This window comes from Scomber japonicus, chromosome 24 (assembly GCF_027409825.1).
Source record: "Scomber japonicus isolate fScoJap1 chromosome 24, fScoJap1.pri, whole genome shotgun sequence".
NCBI classification, from domain to species: Eukaryota; Metazoa; Chordata; class Actinopteri; order Scombriformes; family Scombridae; genus Scomber; species Scomber japonicus.
This window is the reverse complement of record NC_070601.1, coordinates 4,111,774-4,131,796: the sequence shown is the minus strand read 5'-3', so window position 1 is coordinate 4,131,796 and position 20,023 is coordinate 4,111,774. Positions and strand designations below refer to the sequence as shown.

The 20,023-nt window shown below is 39.3% G+C and overlaps 1 protein-coding gene across 1 annotated transcript in view; it reads right to left on the bottom strand.

Moving 5' to 3' along the window:
• LOC128354431 (aryl hydrocarbon receptor-like) overlaps nucleotides 1-15,162 on the bottom strand; it is a 75,488-nt gene extending 60,326 nt beyond the window's left edge. Inside the window, exons 1-2 of the mRNA XM_053314672.1 lie at nucleotides 14,982-15,162; nucleotides 3,741-3,928 (exon numbers count right to left, since the gene is read on the bottom strand). Coding sequence (XP_053170647.1) covers nucleotides 3,741-3,928; nucleotides 14,982-15,040 — 247 coding nt within the window. The 5' untranslated portion in view covers nucleotides 15,041-15,162. The remainder of the gene's footprint in view (nucleotides 1-3,740; nucleotides 3,929-14,981) is intronic.
• Nucleotides 15,163-20,023: the final 4,861 nt, after the last annotated feature.

The following is a 20,023-nucleotide window of genomic DNA, read 5'->3' as shown; positions in this document are numbered from 1 at the left end:
TTCTGGCGTGTTTTTATCTCGTTAACACGACTCCAACACACACACACACACACACACACACACACACACACACACACACACACACACACACACACTATAACCCTGCTCTCTTGACAGTCGGACAGTAACCAGACTCCCTGCCTTCCTTCAAAACACGACAAAAATCTGCCAAATAATTGATGAGTCGGAGCTCTGCTGTCTGTTGCTGTTGGCAGGAAGAAGAAGGAGAAGAAGAAGAAGAAGGAGGAGAAGGAGAAGAAGAAGAAGAAGAAGAAGAAGGAGAAGAAGAAGAAGAAGGAGAAGAAGAAGTAGGAGGAGTAGGAGAAGAAGAAGAAGAAGAAGTAGGAGGAGTAGGAGAAGAAGGAGAAGAAGAAGTAGGAGAAGAAGAAGAAGAAGGAGAAGAAGAAGAAGAAGAAGAAGAAGAAGAAGAAGAAGAAGAAGAAGAAGAAGGAGAAGGGGTGAAGTTCTCCTGTTCTTCTGATGAGAGCATTTCCACACACACACACACACACACACACACACACATATATATACAGTATTAAAGCAGCAGAAATAGAGCGTAGCATGTCTGTGAGGGAGTTGATAGGTGCTGTTAGTCAACGCCAGTGACTCAGTGATTTCTTGCCAGCGGCTTGACATTTCTGGCTCTAACTTAATTTTTTTTTTTGTTAAAGTCTGAACAAAAACCTCCATTCATTCCAGCTCTCTCTCCCTCCGAAAAAAAAATCCTCCGAGCCAATTAAAGTGAACGCCGGAGCGGTTTTTATTACTCCAGAATTGAGCGTTTGGTGATATATCGCCTCTGATTATTATTATATATTTTACTGCTGTGTGTGTGTGTGTGTGTGTGTGTGTGTGTGTGTGTGTGTGTGTGTGTGTGTGTGTGTGTGTGTGTAGGGGGGGAGAAAATTAGGGGTTATTATTTGTGTCGTTTATAAAATAAGTCAAATTTTATCAGCCGTTAAAGTCTTAGATACTGATTTATGTTTGGATTCTAATAAAAACAAGGATTAACCCTTTACATACCGGTCATATTTTAACTCTAAAGCAATTCACATTCATAAATTCAACTATTAGTTATTAATAAATGATTAAAATACATTCATAATCACTATTTTATGATCCAGGAGCACAATAAAACATATTTGAATGCTGTTTTTTTAACATTTTTTCAATATAAATTTGTATCAGCTGCACAAAAATATATTTTATTTGCATTTTTGTATATTCTGGGGTCACATAAGGATATAATTTGGCTATAAGACATGTTTTTAGGGTGTTTTCATAGCTTTCACATGTAAAAATGGGTCAAATTTGTACATTTAGACATACATCAGCTGCATAAAAATGTTAAAATATTGATTTTATTTGCATTTTTGTATATTCTGGGGTCACATAAGGATAAAATCTGGCTAAAAGAAATGTGTATACGGTGTTTTTGCAGCTTTCAAATGTAATAATGGGTCAAATTAGTACATTTGCATATATAAAAATGTGTATCAGCTGCACAAAACTTTACAAACTATATACTGTGGGTCACAGTAGGAGAAGTCCAACTAGCAGAAGTGTGTATATGGTGATTTTGCAGCTCTCACATGTTAAAAATGGGTCACATTTGACCCCTGAACAGTATGTAAGGCGTTAACCACAACCTCAGTTTCAGTGTCAAAGTCCTCCACTTTGTATATGACAGCGCATACATGAGCACATGAACACACACACACACACACAGACACACACACACACTTCCTTTACGCAACTTGTTCCCTTAAAGACAAAATGTACTCAATGATTGAAAAAAAGAGAAATGAACTTCCTGAGAATCAACTGATATTTAAACGCTGTTAAATCTGCCTCCTTAGAAACGTACTGTATGTGCTGCACACTCAGAACATATAAACATGTTAACATACAGCACACAACAGGTGCACACACACACACACACACACACACACACACACACACACACACACACACACACACACACACACACACACACACACTTCACACTTCCTCCTGTTGCTGAGGAGCTTGTCTCCAAATATACGGTAAGCCAGAAGGACCACATTTGACATTTCACAGTGCTGCACTGATTTAGCCTCTCAGCTGGTGACTCCCACCTCCTTCTCCTTCCTTCTCCCACCTCCTCCTCCTCCTCCTCTTTCTCTCTGTAAATAGGAACCTCGTCTTTCAGGCTGGATCTAATCGCTGCTATTTTCAAAAGAGGCAGCAGAACAATGTGAGGAAGCTCGCTGGGAACTGGAATAACCTCGCCGAGCTCCGAGCTCTCCCTGCGCTCATGTTGGCAGAAACATTGCAAAATTCACTTTTTACAAAAAAGAAAAAAGAGAAAAGTTAAAATAATCGGCTGATCCCCGGCGGAGGGATTTGTGTTTTCACGCAGGTTAAAAGAGCATCATTCCTCCACCGTTTGTTCCAAATCTTCTTTCTCTTTTTTTTAGTGTTAAATATGTTTTAAACAAGCATGAAAAGTTTTTATTCTACATCTTACCACACTGATATTATTGTATTTGTGTGTTGACTTCAGTCACTTGAACTTTTGGTTGATTAAAAGATTTTTTCCTTTAGTTAAAACATTAAAAATGAGCTTTTAACGTGTAATTGAATGTAAAATCCTGCTTTAATTTGACTGGTTGAGAGAATAGATAACTGCGGTTTAGATATTAACACTTTAAACTACTTTCATAGATTAGTTGTTTTTTTCTAACACATCACATTCTAGAATTACAGAATGGAACAAATCACATTCTAGTACCACACACGTATTCCGGAATGGAACACGTAACATTCTAGAATGGAACACATGTAATCACAGCAGCATTCCGGATTAGAATACATAACATTTAATTTCCAGCTGTATTCATCTTCTACTGTGCCACAATTTTTTTATTATTCTTTTATTCTTATTTGTTATTTCCTCTCAAATCAAAATTAGTCAAATAAAAAGCGTGTTATTAATACACAGTCAGATGTTTCTGGAGCACAACTGTCAGCAAAGAGCAGCGCAGTGAGACATCCGTCCTCCCTTCTGCTCTCTGCTGTAAACACACGCAGCTGTAAGCGAGCAGCTGTTCTCATTTTTGGCAGAAACCTCTCCAGCTCTCTACGTGTGCCTCCGTCTGGGTGGTCGGCAGGTTGCTACGGCAGCCTGAAGCTCATCGTCTCCGAGTCTTAAAAGGAACCCCCGACTATTTAGACTTGTGTGCTACTAAAATACTTTGTTGGAAGCCTGTTAAATATTTTCATTCCTTAAAAAATCCTCGACGTTTAACACGGAGGCCGCAATTCGAAAAGCGACTGTGCTGCAAAATGAAACAAGAGAAGCGATATAAGCCTTCACAGCTTTCTATAGCGATACAGAAGACGACGAATACAACTTCCTAGAGACCCACGGCTGTGTTTGATGCATTTAGTCGACCACAGCTGTTGAAAGCGCCTAACAGGTGCTGCTGGTTATAAGCGAGGAGTCTAAAACCAAATGCTGTGCCTTCAATCGGCCCTCAGATAAAGCTTCAAATCCACCTCTAAGAAACGTGACTCTGGATCTTCTCCTGTTAGGATGTAACATTAAACAACCTGCAGTTACAGCCTCTGAATGTGAACCACCAAACTAAGCAAGTAAATATTCACTATAATGTTAAATATCCTCTGCTTTCTTTCCTCAGAGGTCGATTCTTCTTTAAAAAAAAAAAAACGCAGACAATTTTTCGGACACTCACCGTTGAAGAAGTTTTTGACTTTCAGGTATCCGACGCTGAGGCGCAGCACGGACAGCTTATCCAGCCGAGCCCTGACCTCCTCGGTGAATGGCAGCAGGCTGGTGAGTTTGTCCAGCTCGCCGTTGAGCCGGTCCCGGTGGCGTTTGGAAGGGTTGGACTTGGCGCCATCGGGAGGTGAAGGTTTGGGGCTGTAGACACACACACACACACACACACAAAGAAAGATTTTAATACTTCAGTCAGGTCACGAAGAACGCTGCCACACACACACACAAACCTCCAGGCTAAATGTGGTGTGTGTGTGTGTGTTGTTTAGTTTCTGTTAGAGCTCCTGAAAAACAACAATTGAGACACTGACACCACTTAAAAAAAAAGAGAGAGAGAGAGAGAGAGGGCCAGAGTCATATACATAACTAATGAATACAGTTATTAATCATCCGTGACAGTAAGTAGAGTTGGCAGGACATCAAAGTTTTCTCTGTTAAATCACTGGCAGCAACGTTTTTGCACTCGCATGTCTAAAAAAGAGCTGAGTCAGTGCTACTACGCTTCATTAAAAGCAGGCGAAGTCAGTTTACATGCTGCTTTTTTAATAACTTTTTAATTTCTCACCTGCAGTAGTAATTATTAAGCGTTCATTTTTCTTTTTCTTTTTTAATTAATCACACTAGTTAATTTTTTTCCCCTCCCGGCTGCTGCTGCTGAATGCCAAGTGGAAAATCACAGGGAGAGAGGGACGAGCCGCTGCCATCCATCCGGTGTCGCCACGGCAACCGGGTCAGCGGCAGCGGCGCGGTGATGTCACCTGTTTCACCTGGAGGTTTGTTTGTCACATCACCTGCAGGTGTGTGTGTGTGTGTTTGTGTGAGATCTTGATGATTTACAGAGTGTTGAAAAACTGCACCCGTTTTCCTTTCGACTTTTATTTTGAAAGGTCACATTTATTTATTTACACAACACATGAAGGTAAAACTGACTTTAAGAGCTTTTAAGTTGCATCCTGTGACTTTAGGAAGCAGTTAACAACATTTTTGAACCATTTCTTATTAATAGATAATGATAATTTGTTTATTGGGACTATGTATAGTGTTAACATCTGCAGTTCCTTCAGTAGGTCAATATTATAAGAGTCATATGAAGGAAAAGAGGAAGATCTGACCTGCTTGTGGGGTTAAATTGAGGCTAAAGTTTAAGTAAAGGCCAATAAATTAGAAACGAAGAATAAAGCTCCACACACGTAGCACTTACAGATCGACTCAATTATTGTTTAACGAGGAGGTTTCTTCTTCTCCTTTAAATAAATAAATAAACATGTCTTTTAATAGTGTAAGAGTGTGAGTTCAGCTGATGTTCCAGCTTCAGTCTAATAACAGGCTGTAATCTGTTTACTTGTATTCATCCCTTGTTTTATTTACCTTCCTAATATTGTTTTGCATTGTTGTTATTGTTGTTGTTGTAAATGAGAATTCCTCCTAAAGAGGTTAAATAAATAAAATAATATCAGCCTGACTCGGGCTCGATAAGACGGCGCTGTTTTGTTGTTTTAATATTTTCTTGTGTGACGAATAAAGTAAATAAACCCGGCGGCTTCTCGTCTGTAACTCAAACCAGATTCAAACCCTCGCTGCCACAGAGAGGCTTTTCTTTTTTTACTATAAGAGAAGGTGTGAAGCTGCGGAGCCCCTCAAACCAACCTCCGGAGATGCCTCTCTCTCTCACTCTCTCTCTCTCTCTTTCTCTCTCATTTACTGTTTATTAGTTCAAACCACAGAACAACCACACAGCCTGCTATCTGATCACAACTGGCGAGGAGGGTCGAAACTCTTTTACTGCTTGTTTTTTTAAAGGTTTCAATCCAGTCCGAGCGCTGAGGTACAGGCACAATATGAGAGGCTTACTGTCTATTATTATTATTTTTATATTTTTATGTCTGCTAGGTCACTGTGTCTCCATGTGAAAACTTGTTTCCCACATAATATCACCAATAAATTTGAATAAAAAGCAACTTTATTTCCTAAATCACAAATATTACATAAACTAGATCTGTACCTTTAAATAAATAAATAAAAGTCCCACTGTGACAATATGACAGAAAGCGCAGTATTCTAGAATGGAACACATCACATTCTAGAATGGAACACATCACATTCTAGAATTCTAGAATGGAACACATCACATTCTAGAATGGAACACATCACATTCTAGAATTCTAGAATGGAACACATCACATTCTAGAATTCTAGAATGGAACACATCACATTCTAGAATGGAACACATCACATTCTAGAATTCTAGAATGGAACACATCACATTCTAGAATGGAACACATCACATTATAGAATTCTAGAATGGAACACATCACATTCTAGAATTCTAGAATGGAACACATCACATTCTAGAATGGAACACATCACATTCTAGAATTCTAGAATGGAACACATCACATTCTAGAATGGAACACATCACATTCTAGAATTGTAGAATGGAACACATCACATTCTAGAATTGTAGAATGGAACACATCACATTCTAGAATTCTAGAATGGAACACATCACATTCTAGAATTGTAGAATGGAACACATCACATTCTAGAATTCTAGAATGGAACACATCACATTCTAGCACCACACGCGTATTCCGTAATGGAACACATCACATTCTAGAATGGAACACAATCACAGCAGCATTCCGGAATGTATTATTACGACATTTATTGTTTTTCTTGTATTCTTATTTGTTATTCCCTTTCATATTTGTTTTTTTCTCACTGTTTAACTGTGGTTGTTTCAAACGTGCTACATAAACACATCTTCTCTCCCGCAGCTCTGAGACTCATTGTTCAGCAAAACAGAACAGAAACAAGTTCTTATCAATGAGTCACATTTATTTAGAAACACAGGTCGTCTTTACTTCTGCTTTCAGACTAAAAAAAGACGAGCCGCTGCAGATTCTAAAAGAAATGTGAGTCCGGCTTAAAGACTGAAAGACTAAAATCATCCAATTAAAGCAGAGAGAGTTGAGTTTGTTTCATTTACAGATATATTCCTCATTTATAGTTGACTTTAAGAGTAAAAAAACACTAAGCCACATGTGTGACCGCTGAAAGCTCCAGAAAAAGCATTGTTAAGTTGAACTATTATTTGTAAGGTCAAATGAAATATACTTTTATGGTTGTATTTATCATATTTGGATGTTATTTAAATGTGAAAGTGAATAAAAATATGTGAAATTCTGTCCTGAAAATATAGCTGTTTCTCAGCTATTTAAATCCTAATTTCTGACATTCTTGGAGTGAGTTTTGTGCAGATTAACAGCTGCATCAACATTAGTGCGTCTTGCTCAAGGACTGTGGTGCAGAGCAGCTGGTGGTTGTGGGATTGAAACCTGCGACGGAGCAGCTGCACGTCTGCTGCTTCTCAACTTAAATCAGGTTCAGATGTTCCTGCTGATGACTCCGCCGGGGATTTTTAGGTCAGGTGAGGCCAATTGTGAAGCTGTGTGTGTGTGTGTGTGTGTGTGTGTGTGTGTATGTGCACCTGCATGACCGCATACTTTCTAGGCACTGTGGACTTGACCTTTGACCTCTTGATTACAGCTGCCTTCGAGGGTCAAAACTGTGCAAAAAAAACCCCAAAAACTACAAAAACATCTCTTTAAAGCCACGAGAACATAATGACATCTTATATTTAAATGTACATGTTTTATAGATCTGTAAAACTGCTCTGAACATGAACTAAAATGTCTTAAAATACAACATTTCTCTCCATCTGTGACCTTTTACATTGGTGACACAGTGACAGACATCTCTGGGGAAATGTTCCAGCTCAACAAAAATGAGCTTTTAGTTGCCAAATGTCAGTCGTTGCCAATAACAATGTGTCATTTTGAAGTTTATCTGTAAAAAAAACAAACATTTAAGGGCAGAAAAAGCAGAAATATAGAAGATTTAGAGAATATGAGGTTGTAACAGCTTCCAAAATCCCTCTAAAGCTAAAACACACACAAACATTAAGATGCAGAACAACTCCTTCTTGAACTGTAAGAGTGAAATATTTTAATCTTAAATGAATATACGCAACATTTAGGTCACATTTAACAACTGATGTGGCTTAAAGGAACATCTGGCAGGATGGATTGTGATGTTTTTATGTGCAATTAATCCAAAAAAGGCCTCAAAAAGACTCCTTAAAGAGGCAGAATGACTGTGAATGAAGCGTCTTGTAAAATACATGTTAAATATAGATGATTATTATCTGCTAACTGCTTTCAGAAAGGACCGAAATGACAAGATTGAGCAACTGGCGGCTTCTCTGTGAGTGAAGTTTAACAACTGTAGTGGTGATAAATACACAAAAAATGAAATGATACTGCTCTTAAATCTTTCTAAACATGTTTAAGGGTGCAGGAAACGTTGTGAAGTGGAGTATCAGAGCTGGAAGTGTAACATAAATGTGTAGAATGTGTGTGTGTGTCTCTCTCTCTCTCCTTCCTCTCCCTCCTGTAAATAAGACATCTGCTTCCAATAATACTCCAGAAAAAAGAAAAGAAAACGACGTATCTGAAATCGAGGCGAGATGGCTATCGCTGCATTCCTGACGGCGCAACCCCCCCTCCCCTCCCCCCTCCTACCTCCCTCCTCCACCCCCCCTCTGCAAGAACAATGAGCTACCCGGGGTTGTTGCTTCTAGCCTTATCTCCCAAATCTGTCCTGGAAGGGGCGTGTATACACTCATACAGTATATATATATATGAAAGAGTGAGTGTGTGCGTGTGTGTGTGTGTGTGTGTGTGTGTGTGTGTGCGTGTGTGTGTGTGTGTGTGTGTGCGTGACGGGGTAACGACACCTTTTACCAACAAAAGAAACTGAACACTGATCGTGGCGTCGCTTCCCTGCTGGAGTCATGATACAGGAAGAAAAGAGCACCACAACTCTGCTGATGTAATCTTATTTTTTTATTTATTCATTTATTATTACTGTCATATATTTTTTTACTTATTTATTTTATACATTTTTATTACTATTATACTCAGCATGATTAATTCAAATTTAATTGTTTTATTTTATTTAATTAGATGTTATTTCTTTATTTTAATCATTTAAATTTTATTTTTTTATTTTATTAATTTAATTTTTTTTTATTTAAATTTTTTTATTTTATTTATTTATTTAAATTTTATTTTTTATTTTATTTGTATATATATCATTTATTAGTTTCAGACACTAACAAAGCTGCTGATCTCAAACAATCTACACAATTAATTTAAATTTTAATATTTATTTTTTTATTTATTATTATATTTTATTTATACTCTAACGAAGCATGAAGCACTAAATAAACTTTACTCTCCTAAACACAACGTTCAGCTGTATGAATACTGGCATCTTCACAGCTTTAATTAATATCTAACAATTAATATCAAATCAATTATGAGCCTGCTGTAGTTCAGTATTCATCATATTGAAGCTACAGTTACAGTCAGCTGATATAAACTAACTTTTTTTATAGTATTGGTGGGAAATATGAATATTTAACTGCCTATCTTTAGATTTTACACTTACATTTCGGCATTTTTCACTACTTTCTGTCACTTTATTAACCAATAATCTGCAGATTAACTAGCCGCAGCTCTACTTTTTGGCTAATCTGATTAATTTAAAAGCTGCTAATCACCTAAAATCATAACATTACAGTAAAGTAGTAGCAGCGCTGTGTAATCAGTTACATCACTGAGCTGTTTGTTTGTTTTTTACATTTGTTGGTGTCGTAACGTCCAGGAAGTGAAAGTTGATGTCCGTCACATGTCAGTCAGTCATGAGAGAAACAGTGTGTGTGTGTGTGTGTGTGTGTGTGTGTGTGTGTGTGTGTGTGTGTGTGTGTGTGTGTGTGTGTGTGTGTGTGTGTGTGTGTTTTTGATCAGGAAAGGTTGTGGAGTCTAGTATCTGAACTATAAGAGTTATATATTTTACATTTAGATGAATATATTTTAACATTTAGGTCAAATTCAACGACTAACGAGGCTAAAAATAAACTTGATATCTTTAGAGTTTTCGACTGTTCCTCAGCGAGAAATGTCAATCGCTGCTTCCCCAAAAAAGTTCAAGATGACGTCTCGAATGTCCTCAAAGATATTCAGAGGACTGTAAACCATTAATTAGTTTGTGATTAGCTTTAAAAGTTGAAAAAAAGAAAAGAAAATGACTCTTAAGAATGAATTAATTAGTGATTAATGTTACAGGAAGTCGTTAATTTGTTAATTTTCTTCTTTTAAAAAACACTAATTGACTAATTGCTGCAGCTCTAATAAGGTTAAAGCAGGTTAAATATGTTTTGGTGTGTGTGTGTGTGTGTGTGTGTGTGTGTGTGTGTGTGTGTGTGTGTGTTGAGCTACAACCATAAATTTAACTGTTCCACCTTTACACACTTTACAATACAGTGTGTGTACACATGAAGGTAAACTGCCTCGGGGGGGAAGACAGAAGAGTGTGTGTGTGTGTGTGTGTGTGTGTGTGTTTAACAGACTCTTACACACACACACCCACACTCATAACTCACTCCCTCCCTCCTTTCAAAAAAAAAAAAAAAAAAAAGAAAGAAAGAAAGATAAACTCCCTGAGAAGAACTTTTCCTAAAAAAACCGAGGCGAACGAACATGGCAGACTTACGTAACTGTTTGCGTGACACTGAACTATGTTAATTTGAGTCAAGGGAGGGAGGAAAAAAAACAACCCCCCCCCCACCCCCACCTCCTCCTCCACCTCCTTCTTCTTCTTCTCCTCCTTCACCGTCTCCCCCCTCTCTCTCCCCCCACCACCACCACCACCTCTCTAAAAAACACACAGAGAGACAGAAGAAGGAAAGACAGGAAAAAAGTATGTTGTGGCAGTCGAGGAGGAGGAGGAGGAGGAGGAGGAGGAGGGGGAGGAGGAGGAGGAGGAGGAGGAGAAAAAAAAACAAGAGCGAGAGAGTCTCAGATTACGCCATCCTCCCTCCTCCCTCGTGGAAACATTGCGTGAGTGCGCTCTCGCTCCACGTCCTGATTATGATTAATGCAGGTAGTACCACACACACACACACATTAAAACCACGGTTCTGGCATAAAAAGGAGGGGTGGGGGGGGTTCTTCTTTCTGAGTGTGGTTCCCAAGGGAGGGAAGGGAAGGGAAGGGAAGAGGGAGGGGAGGGGAGGGGGGGTGTCTGTGGTTCTGTACGGAGCAGTTAACACCACGACTCGCTTGTTAAAGTCAAAAAAATGACAAACTGGTAAAAATCACAGTGAAGAGAAAAAAAAAGAGAGAGAGAGAGAGAAAGGAGCAAAGAGCAAAGAGCGGCTCTCGTGTTCTAAAAAAAGGTTCTTTAAAAGCAGCATGAAGGGTCACCAGTGTGCTAATTGAGCTTAATGCTTTCTAAAGGTTCTTTACAGCACTATGAATAATATAAGAGGAACCATTTGAACTTTAAACTCTCTAAAATATGAACTTTACAGCACCATTAAGGGTCACTGGTGCACTAATTGAGTCTAATGCTTTAAAAAACCTTTTCTAGAGGTTCTAACAATAATCTAAGAGGAACCATTTGAACATAAAATGCACTTAACAGCACAGTAAAGACTCTATAATCTGCATTTTAGCATAATACTAACACCAACTCTCTTAAAAAAGTACTTTAAAGCACCATTAAGGGTCACTGGTGTACTAATTGAGCCTAATGCCTTAAAGAACCCTTTCTAATGGTTCTTTAGAGCACTTTAGAGCAGTGAATAATCTAAGAGGAACCATTTGAACATGAAAAGTACTGACCAGCACTATGATCTACTTTTTAAGCGTTATACCAACATCAACGCTCTTAAAAAGTACTTTACAGCACCATTAATGGTCCATGATATATTAATTGAGCATAATGCCTTAAAGAACCTTTTCTAAAAGGTTCTTTAAGGAACCATTAGAACATGAAACTCACTTTACAGCACCATTAAGGGTCCCTGCTGTATAAATTAAACATCATGTCTTAAAGAACCTTTTCTTAAGGTGCCGTAGAGCACCAAGAAGAGTCTAAGCAGAACCATTAGAACATGTTGCACTGCATTTTTCTAGACTGTAAAGAGTCTAAAAAGAATCATTGGAACATTTATTGAAGGTCTAGAATAATCTACTAAATACGACAAACAAGCGGCCTGCAGGTGCGTCGAAATCTCTGACAGGAAGTGACTCAAACCAGAATGACGATCCTCAGAAGAAGCTAACGGCTAGAACGTCAGCCTGACTGTGTATTAGAGAACCGCTCTAAAGGTTATTTACAGCACCGTTTAAGCTCTATCACACAGTGTTTGAACATGGAACCTCTCTTAATGGTATAAAGGTTCTGGTAGGAACCATTTGACCATGGTGCTGTACCAGCAGGTTCTAGTAGGAACCATTTGACCATGGTGCTGTACCAGCAGGTTCTAGTAGGAACCATTTGACCATGGTGCTGTACCAGCAGGTTCTAGCAGTAACCATTGCACCATGGTGCTATACCAGCAGGTTCTAGCAGTAACCATTGCACCATGGTGCTATACCAGCAGGTTCTAGCAGTAACCATTGCACCATGGTGCTATACCAGCAGGTTCTAGCAGTAACCATTGCACCATGGTGCTATACCAGCAGGTTCTAGCAGGAACCATTGGACCATGGTGCTATACCAGCAGGTTCTAGCAGTAACCATTGCACCATGGTGCTATACCAGCAGGTTCTAGCAGTAACCATTGCACCATGGTGCTATACCAGCAGGTTCTAGCAGTAACCATTGCACCATGGTGCTATACCAGCAGGTTCTAGCAGTAACCATTGCACCATGGTGCTATACCAGCAGGTTCTAGCAGTAACCATTGCACCATGGTGCTATACCAGCAGGTTCTAGCAGTAACCATTGCACCATGGTGCTATACCAGCAGGTTCTAGCAGGAACCATTGGACCATGGTGCTATACCAGCAGGTTCTAGCAGTAACCATTGCACCATGGTGCTATACCAGCAGGTTCTAGCAGGAACCATTGGACCATGGTGCTATACCAGCAGGTTCTAGTAGGAACCGTGTGTACATGTTTTAGAGCACTTCACCACTTGTGGTTTAATTAGAACCATAAGAACATGATTCTGTGGAGAACCTTTGTGAATAGTTCTTTACATCAGTATCAAATGTCATTGGAGGAACACTTGTGCACGGTGCATTAGAGAACCAGTCTAAAGGGTTCTTTACAGCACCACTGAGGGTCTTGAAGGAACTATTTGAGCACGGTGCTTTAAAGGAGCTCTCTAAAAAAAAGGATCTTTGCAGCACCATTAAAGGTCTCCAGAGAACAATTAGGCCTTTTTCCATAAAACCTTGAACATGCATTTATAGAACCTTTCCAGAACATTAAGAACATATAAAAAGAACAGCTGAACACAGTGCTGTCAAGAATGCGCTAGAACAGTCTTCATAACACAATGAAGTGTTTATAAAGAAACAATAGCTTGGAGAACGTTCCTGAACGGTTCTTTACGGCTCTGTTTCAGGTCTACTGAGAACCGTACCATCCGTTAACGGTTCTTTACATGATAAAGGTGCATTTCATAACTATTTTGGACCAATTTCAGCACAGTTTAGATTTGTGCTGAGTCATCTGTGGTTCCTTAAAGCTCAATAACACGATTAAAAGAGTGTATGCAATGTTCTTTAAAGTTCCTTAAAGGTTCTACTATATAAGGATTTAGACTAATGGACAAGTGATGAAGTATTGGACTGTACTAACACGCTTTGATAATGTTTATTGGCCTCTTCTTTAAGTTTCATGCTGTATTATTTTAAGGTAATGTACCGAAACTAATGTATATGTGACTGGTTCTTATTCAGTCTGGTAAAAAAAAAAAAAAAAAAGGTGTTTGGCCGGTGGATTTCCTTCATCTAGCAGTCCTCTTGGCAGGTGAGTCAAAAAGTTAAGTTTTTAGACACTGGGGTACTGTTACAGTCCAACCCCCCCTCCCCATTTGATCCATTTCCTCCAGCATAAATAACTCCCAAAATGGGATCCAGAGACCTCCAGAGGTCCTTGTTGGGGTTCAAAAAAGGTCCTGAGAAACACTTACATCATGATTATCATTATTTCTGACATAAAACAAGACAACAAAGAAGCCTAACAGTCCTGTGAGCATTGTTATAAAAAGAGTAAATAAAACACAGGCCTCCGCTGCTGCACATAAATGCCCCAGGAAGGATTTTCTGGCACTGGAGCGATTCTCAAATTGTGAAAACGAGATGCAGCTTAAACACGACTTCACTTAAAAATCATAAGTAGCATCGGAAGAAGGTGTTGTGATGCTTTCTACTGATGTGGGGTTTCACTCTCTCCGCTGTTAACCTCTCCCACCTCTGCCTATAAAAAAACAAAAACCCTACAAAGATCATAACTTCCCATTCAATACATCAGCTCAGAGGGGTTTCTGGAGGGGAGAGCAAAGTTAAATGAGTTTCTACAGCATTAACGCACAGAGACCATCAGTCTGGGAGGCCCAGCTGTCTCAGATGGTATAATTAGATTAAAATAATACTGAAGCAACAGTTTTCTTTTATTTTCCATGCTGGATAGGCCTTGCAGTGTTGTTGGACTTCGGTTCTTCACATTACCTCGGTCTGGCCAACATTGCATAACCACAGCAGGGAAAATAGACTTTATGGCCTTATGGATCCAACTAAGGACAATGTAGCTACTATTACAAACACAAGAGTGCAACTTCTAACCCTACTACACCCTTATATTACCAGGTAACAAGCTGTAATCCATACTGGAAGACTCTTCTAAAGATGTTTGCACAGCTGTAATCACATAAAACCAGAGAAGCAAAAAATAATGCTTTAAATGTTGTTTACCTTACTTTAAGGGGGTTAAATAGCACAATAATGCATATTACAGTGCAGCAAATGCATCATACAGTCACTTCTGCATTGTAATGCAACGTGCTGCGTGTTGTATGAATTCACACCTAACGTTTTTTAAAGTGAAAGTATGAGTATTGTGGTATCAGAGTAGTAATAATAGTAGTATGATAGACGGATTACAGTAAATTACAATGGGGTAAGTCCACAGTGCCTCTCAGCAACATAGTACACGTAAAGTAGCGATTACAAGTTGATACAAGTACACTATAAAGTCGCTGTTATGTCGCTAAATGAAGTAGAAACAAAGTGGATGATATGAGGATTATTAACAAGGTTGCTTTACTCACATTTTCTGGACCGGCTTCTTCCGTTTCTTCACCGCGTAGAGCGCCGTGTTCCCCAGCATGCTGAAGAAGTCCGAAACCAACACAAGTAAAGGAGGAAAAGTGGCTTTGTGAAGAAGAAGAAGAAGTGTTTTTTTAAAAAGGTGTAGGTCGAACTTGTCCAAGAAGACTCACATCCCCACCCTAAAAATAAAAGGTTTAATTTAAAATAAAAAAACAAGCGGCGGTAAAATCCCCTTTCACGTCTCCTGTCCTCCGAGCTTGTAGGAGAGGAAAAGAAAAACGACTTTTTTTTGTTGTTTGTTTTCTTTAGCGACTCAAAACGTTAATAAACTGTCACAGCGTTTCATTTTCGCACCGTTCACGTATTTCCAAGCCGGTTCGCCGCGTTAAAGGTCACTTTTTAGACGCTTAAAAAGAAAGAAAAAAGAAAAAAAAGAAAGACGAGCGTCGGAGGATTTTTATGTAAGTCCACTGCGTGCGCGTCACCCCCGTTGTGATTTGACAGAGCTGCTGCTGCGGCTGCGCGCTCCCGTCGCGGTTTGTGTGTGTATGTGTGTACTTTAGAATGTGTGTGTGTGTGTGTACTGTAGAATGTGTGTGTATATGTGTGTGTGTAGTTTAGAATGTGTGTGTATGTACTTTAGAATGTGTGTGTATGTACGTGAGTGTGTGTGTGTGTGTGTGTCTGTCACTGTAACGCGAGAGCGGAAATATTTAAGGTGGTCCGAATGTGGGCCAACACAGAACGACGCCGCAGACTGGGAATGGCAGGAAAAATGCATTCCAACCGGGAAGACCTTAAAAAAAAAGAGAAAAAAAAGACGGATCGTTTTCATTGCCAGTGTTATTTTAATTACAGTAAATAATTATAGGATGGTATTTACACACAAATTAAACAAATAAGCAAACATATAAGAAAATTTGTAAATATATCTACATTTTAAAAATATTTAATACGTTAAAATGAATAAATATATTATAGTTTAAAATTTTTGATTTATAATTTAAAATATTACAAAAACTATTATGCTCAATTAAAAAATACAAATAAAAATATAAATATTAACACGTAGTTTTAAATTGTTTTATTTCCTTGTGTGAAAAGCAATCATGTGCAGATGACGTTTTAAAAAACAAAACAAACAAACAAGGGGGTGTCAAACATAAGGCTGGTGGACCGGAACCGGCCCACCAAGTAGCCTAGTCTAATCTAGCCACACTTGGATAACTTTGCAGAGAAAAGTCATTCCAATTCTTCTGCTGCTTCAGAGGTTTTTTCCCCCACTTTGACCATGAATAAAAGTCTCTGATAAAACAATGAATAATATTGTGATCATATTTAAAACATTTATATATTAAACATCAATCTGCAGCTTCTGTCCAAAATCATCTGTAAAAGACTGAGACTTAATATTGTTGAAATCATTTTCTCAGGCTGTTGTAAATAGATGGTTTATTATAGTAAAGTTATATTATATATTATATACTATTTATAGTTTATTAATGGTTTTACTGGTCTAGCCCACTTCAGATCAAATGGGACTGTATGGCCCTTTAACTAACTTTGACATCCTTTAGCCTTTACCTGCAGGAAGGTGTCAACTTTACACCTTCCTGCAGGTAAAGGGCCAGTGTGTAGAATTTATTGACATCTAGTGGTGAGGTTGAGGATTGCAACCAACTGTTTAACCCCACCCCTCTCGAAGAATGAAGGAGAAGCTACGATGCACACGAAAAACGCAAAATAAGCCCTCTCTAGAGCCAGTGTTTGGTTTGTTCTCTCTGGTTATGGATGTAAATTGGCTGGATTAAAACATACTGCACACGCTCTATGGAGCACGCTCTGTAGAGGCGTCAGCTGGCTGAGACAGTTACCCTCTGGTTGCTACACTTTGGAAATCTGACCGAATGGATCATCAGTGCTATTCCTGCATCCAGCTGTCTTCATACATCCATGGTTCTGGGTTACTGTAGGAACAATGCAGGCTCCATGGAAGAAGTCCTGCTTCCTGTGTAGATATAAAGACCTCATTCATATGAAGCACCAATTGTGTCCCAACCTGTAGTACAGTATCAACTTTAAAATATTGTTGTTGGGGTTTTTTTTGGTCACTTTTGTCTTACCATACTAAAATGTGAGGCCTACATGTTTAGAAAAACTGGTTTATTATGGACAAAAGGCCTAAATGGAGGGAATAAAATGTGTTCTCAGCTTTCTCAATTAATCAGTTTTCCATATAAATGAATGTCAGATACACTCAAGCCCTTTTTAAACCACTTCTAACAATGGACAGTTAAGCCTATCACTGCCAGATGAATCTCAAGCTAATGCAGACTTCTGCCCAGTGAGCCGGCTAACTTCTATTAGCTCCCTGCTAGGCTTCCTAAATGTTATTGAATCATATGGATCAAATTCTGACAGTGAAACAAGTCATGTTGCATTTTGAGTTGTGTGATACTCAGAACCATTTAAACATTGTACTTTAACGTCAATATGTTGAGAAGCTGCAACTAGAGAATAATCAGCATAATATAATATAACATAAAAGATCAGACTAAAGGTGAGATGAAAGTTACCCCAATTGTGTTCCACTTTGTCTGCGATTTGAAGGAAACTCCTCGGAGGTAAACCTGGAAATGCTTTGACATTACAAATTTACGACGGCCACCTGAAAGCACCATTAGTTTCAAAGGCTCATGATTTAGATGCAGGTTCAGCGCGGCCTTTGAATCCCTCCGAGGGACACATTCTCATGTGTTGCGTCCTTCGGGAGGACCCGGACTTTAAATTGGGACATAGCTTATGAAACTCTATCATGTCTGTTTACATAGAAGTAAAAATAGCTGGTGTGGTTGTTGGGCTGAAAACAAAAGCTCTTGTTGAAAAGATGACTTTATACACACACACATATGAGGGAAAAAAACTGAAAGATTTTGTGTAACTTTGTCCTTTTAGTTTGGTAACAGGTTAACCTTTGTGTCATCCTTCCTTTCTTTCTCCCTCCCTCCTTCTTTCCTTCCCTCCTTTCCTTTCCTTCCTCCCTTCCTCCTTCTCTCTTTCTTTCCTCCCCCATACCTTCCTCCCTTCCTTCCTCTTTTCCTTTCTCCCTCCCTCCTACCTTCCTTCCTTCCTTCCTTCCCTACTTCCTTCCTTCCTTCCTCTGTCCTTCTTTCCTTCCGTCCTCTTTTCCTTTCTCCCTTTCTCCCTCCCTCCTACCTTCCTTCCTTCTTTCCTCCTTCTCTTCTTCTTTCCTCCCCCCTACCTTCCTCCCTTCCTCTGTCCTTCTTTCCTTTCCGTCCTCTTTTCCTCCCTCCCTCCCTCCCTCTTACCTTCCTTCCTTCTTTTCCTTCCTCCCTTCCTTCTTTTCTTTCCTGCCTTCCTTCCTCCCTCCCTCCTTCTTTCCTTCCCTCCTTCCTTCCTCTCTCTTTCCTTCCTTCCTTCCTCCATCCTCCTTTCTTCCTTCATTTCCTTCCTCCCTTCCTTCTTTTATTTCCTACCTACCTTCCTTCCTCCCTCCCTCCATCCTTCTTTCCTTTCCTTTCCTTCCTCTCTCTTTCCTTCCTTCTTTCTTTCCTCCATCCCCCTTTCTTCCTTCCTTCCTCCTTCCTCCTTCTTTCCTCCCCCTACCTTCCTCCCTTCCTCTGTCCTTCTTTCTTTCCGTCCTCTTTTCCTTTCTCCCTCCCTCCCTCCTTCTTTCCCTCCCTCCCTCCTTCCTTCCTTTCCTTTCCCTCCCTTCCTTCCTCTGTCCTTCTTTCCTTTCCTTTCCTTCCTTTCTCTTTCCTTCCTTCCTTCTTTTCTTTCCTGCCTTCCTTCTTCCTTCCTTCCTTCCTTTTCCTTCCTTCCTTCCTTCCTTCCTTCCTTGACTCTGTTGCTTAATGCTGCTTGTCCTGGCAGAAAAGGCTTTAGTTACAACATGAAACGTCCAAGGTGCATGTACATATGTTTCGGTCATTTGGCAGTCAGTCCCTGTGTCCTCCTACGCTCTGTCAGAGTGAGGTGAACCGAGTTTACAGGCTGTGAATATGAAGGATATCTGTATTGTTCATTGTATTCAGTCCAACAAACGTCAGTGTGATATATCATGGTGTTTTTTGCGCTCTGGTGAAGGACTTGCTCCAGCATGCCAGGGACCAAATTTACAAAACCGAGAGGCACACAAATTCATTTCTGGTGACCCGATCCAACTCCAGAATAAATATGAAACGCTGAAAAGTCGGCGGCATTCATTGATTCAGTTACAACACTATCGCTATCCAACATCTGTCGGATATGAAGTAAACTGGAATTTTTAAAGGGTTGTTTCTCATTTGTGACTTGTCTTCATGACGTTTCAGGTTGTGTAATGTGTTGCTTGACTTCCAAGATCACAGTTGTTAATATGAACTGTCACGCAGCAGAATTGTTCTTTCTGGATGGAAATAAATGCCTGAAAAAGAAAATAAGGGGGATAAAAAAAGGTTTGGATCTTAGTTGGTGTTCGGAGTTCGGGGCATTAAGTTCAGAGCTGTTTTCTGAGGAAAGGAGAGAAGAGGACAAAGGCAAAGATTGATGACTACTTTTTAAAGCAGAAGCAAATTGTCCTTTTTAACCAGTCATTAAAAATGTTGTGTAAATGACATTTTTCTATTGGTGCAAGCTTTAAAAATTGCAGGGATTAGCTGTAACGCCATTCATCTTTCCCCAGAGTTTCATCAAAGTCTGATTAGCGGTGCACGGAGATTATGTGCATGACAGACATATGGATGGAAACCTTTCAGCCTCCTCCAGTTTCATCCTGTAGGAAAAAAAACAATGAGCTCTCGGTCGGGTTTTAACTGTTTAGTCACAAAAAAATAACCTCTTAAATCACTTTACAACATACTTTTTGACTCTTTCATTGCAGCACATTTGACACTAGTTTGATTTAAAGTTGCACTGCTGCATTAAAGGTGCAGTATGTAGGATTTAGTGGCACCCATTGCATGGTAGGAATGGGATCTAATATTCACAAGTATGTTTTAATTAATGTATAATCACCTGAAAATAAGAATATATGTGATTT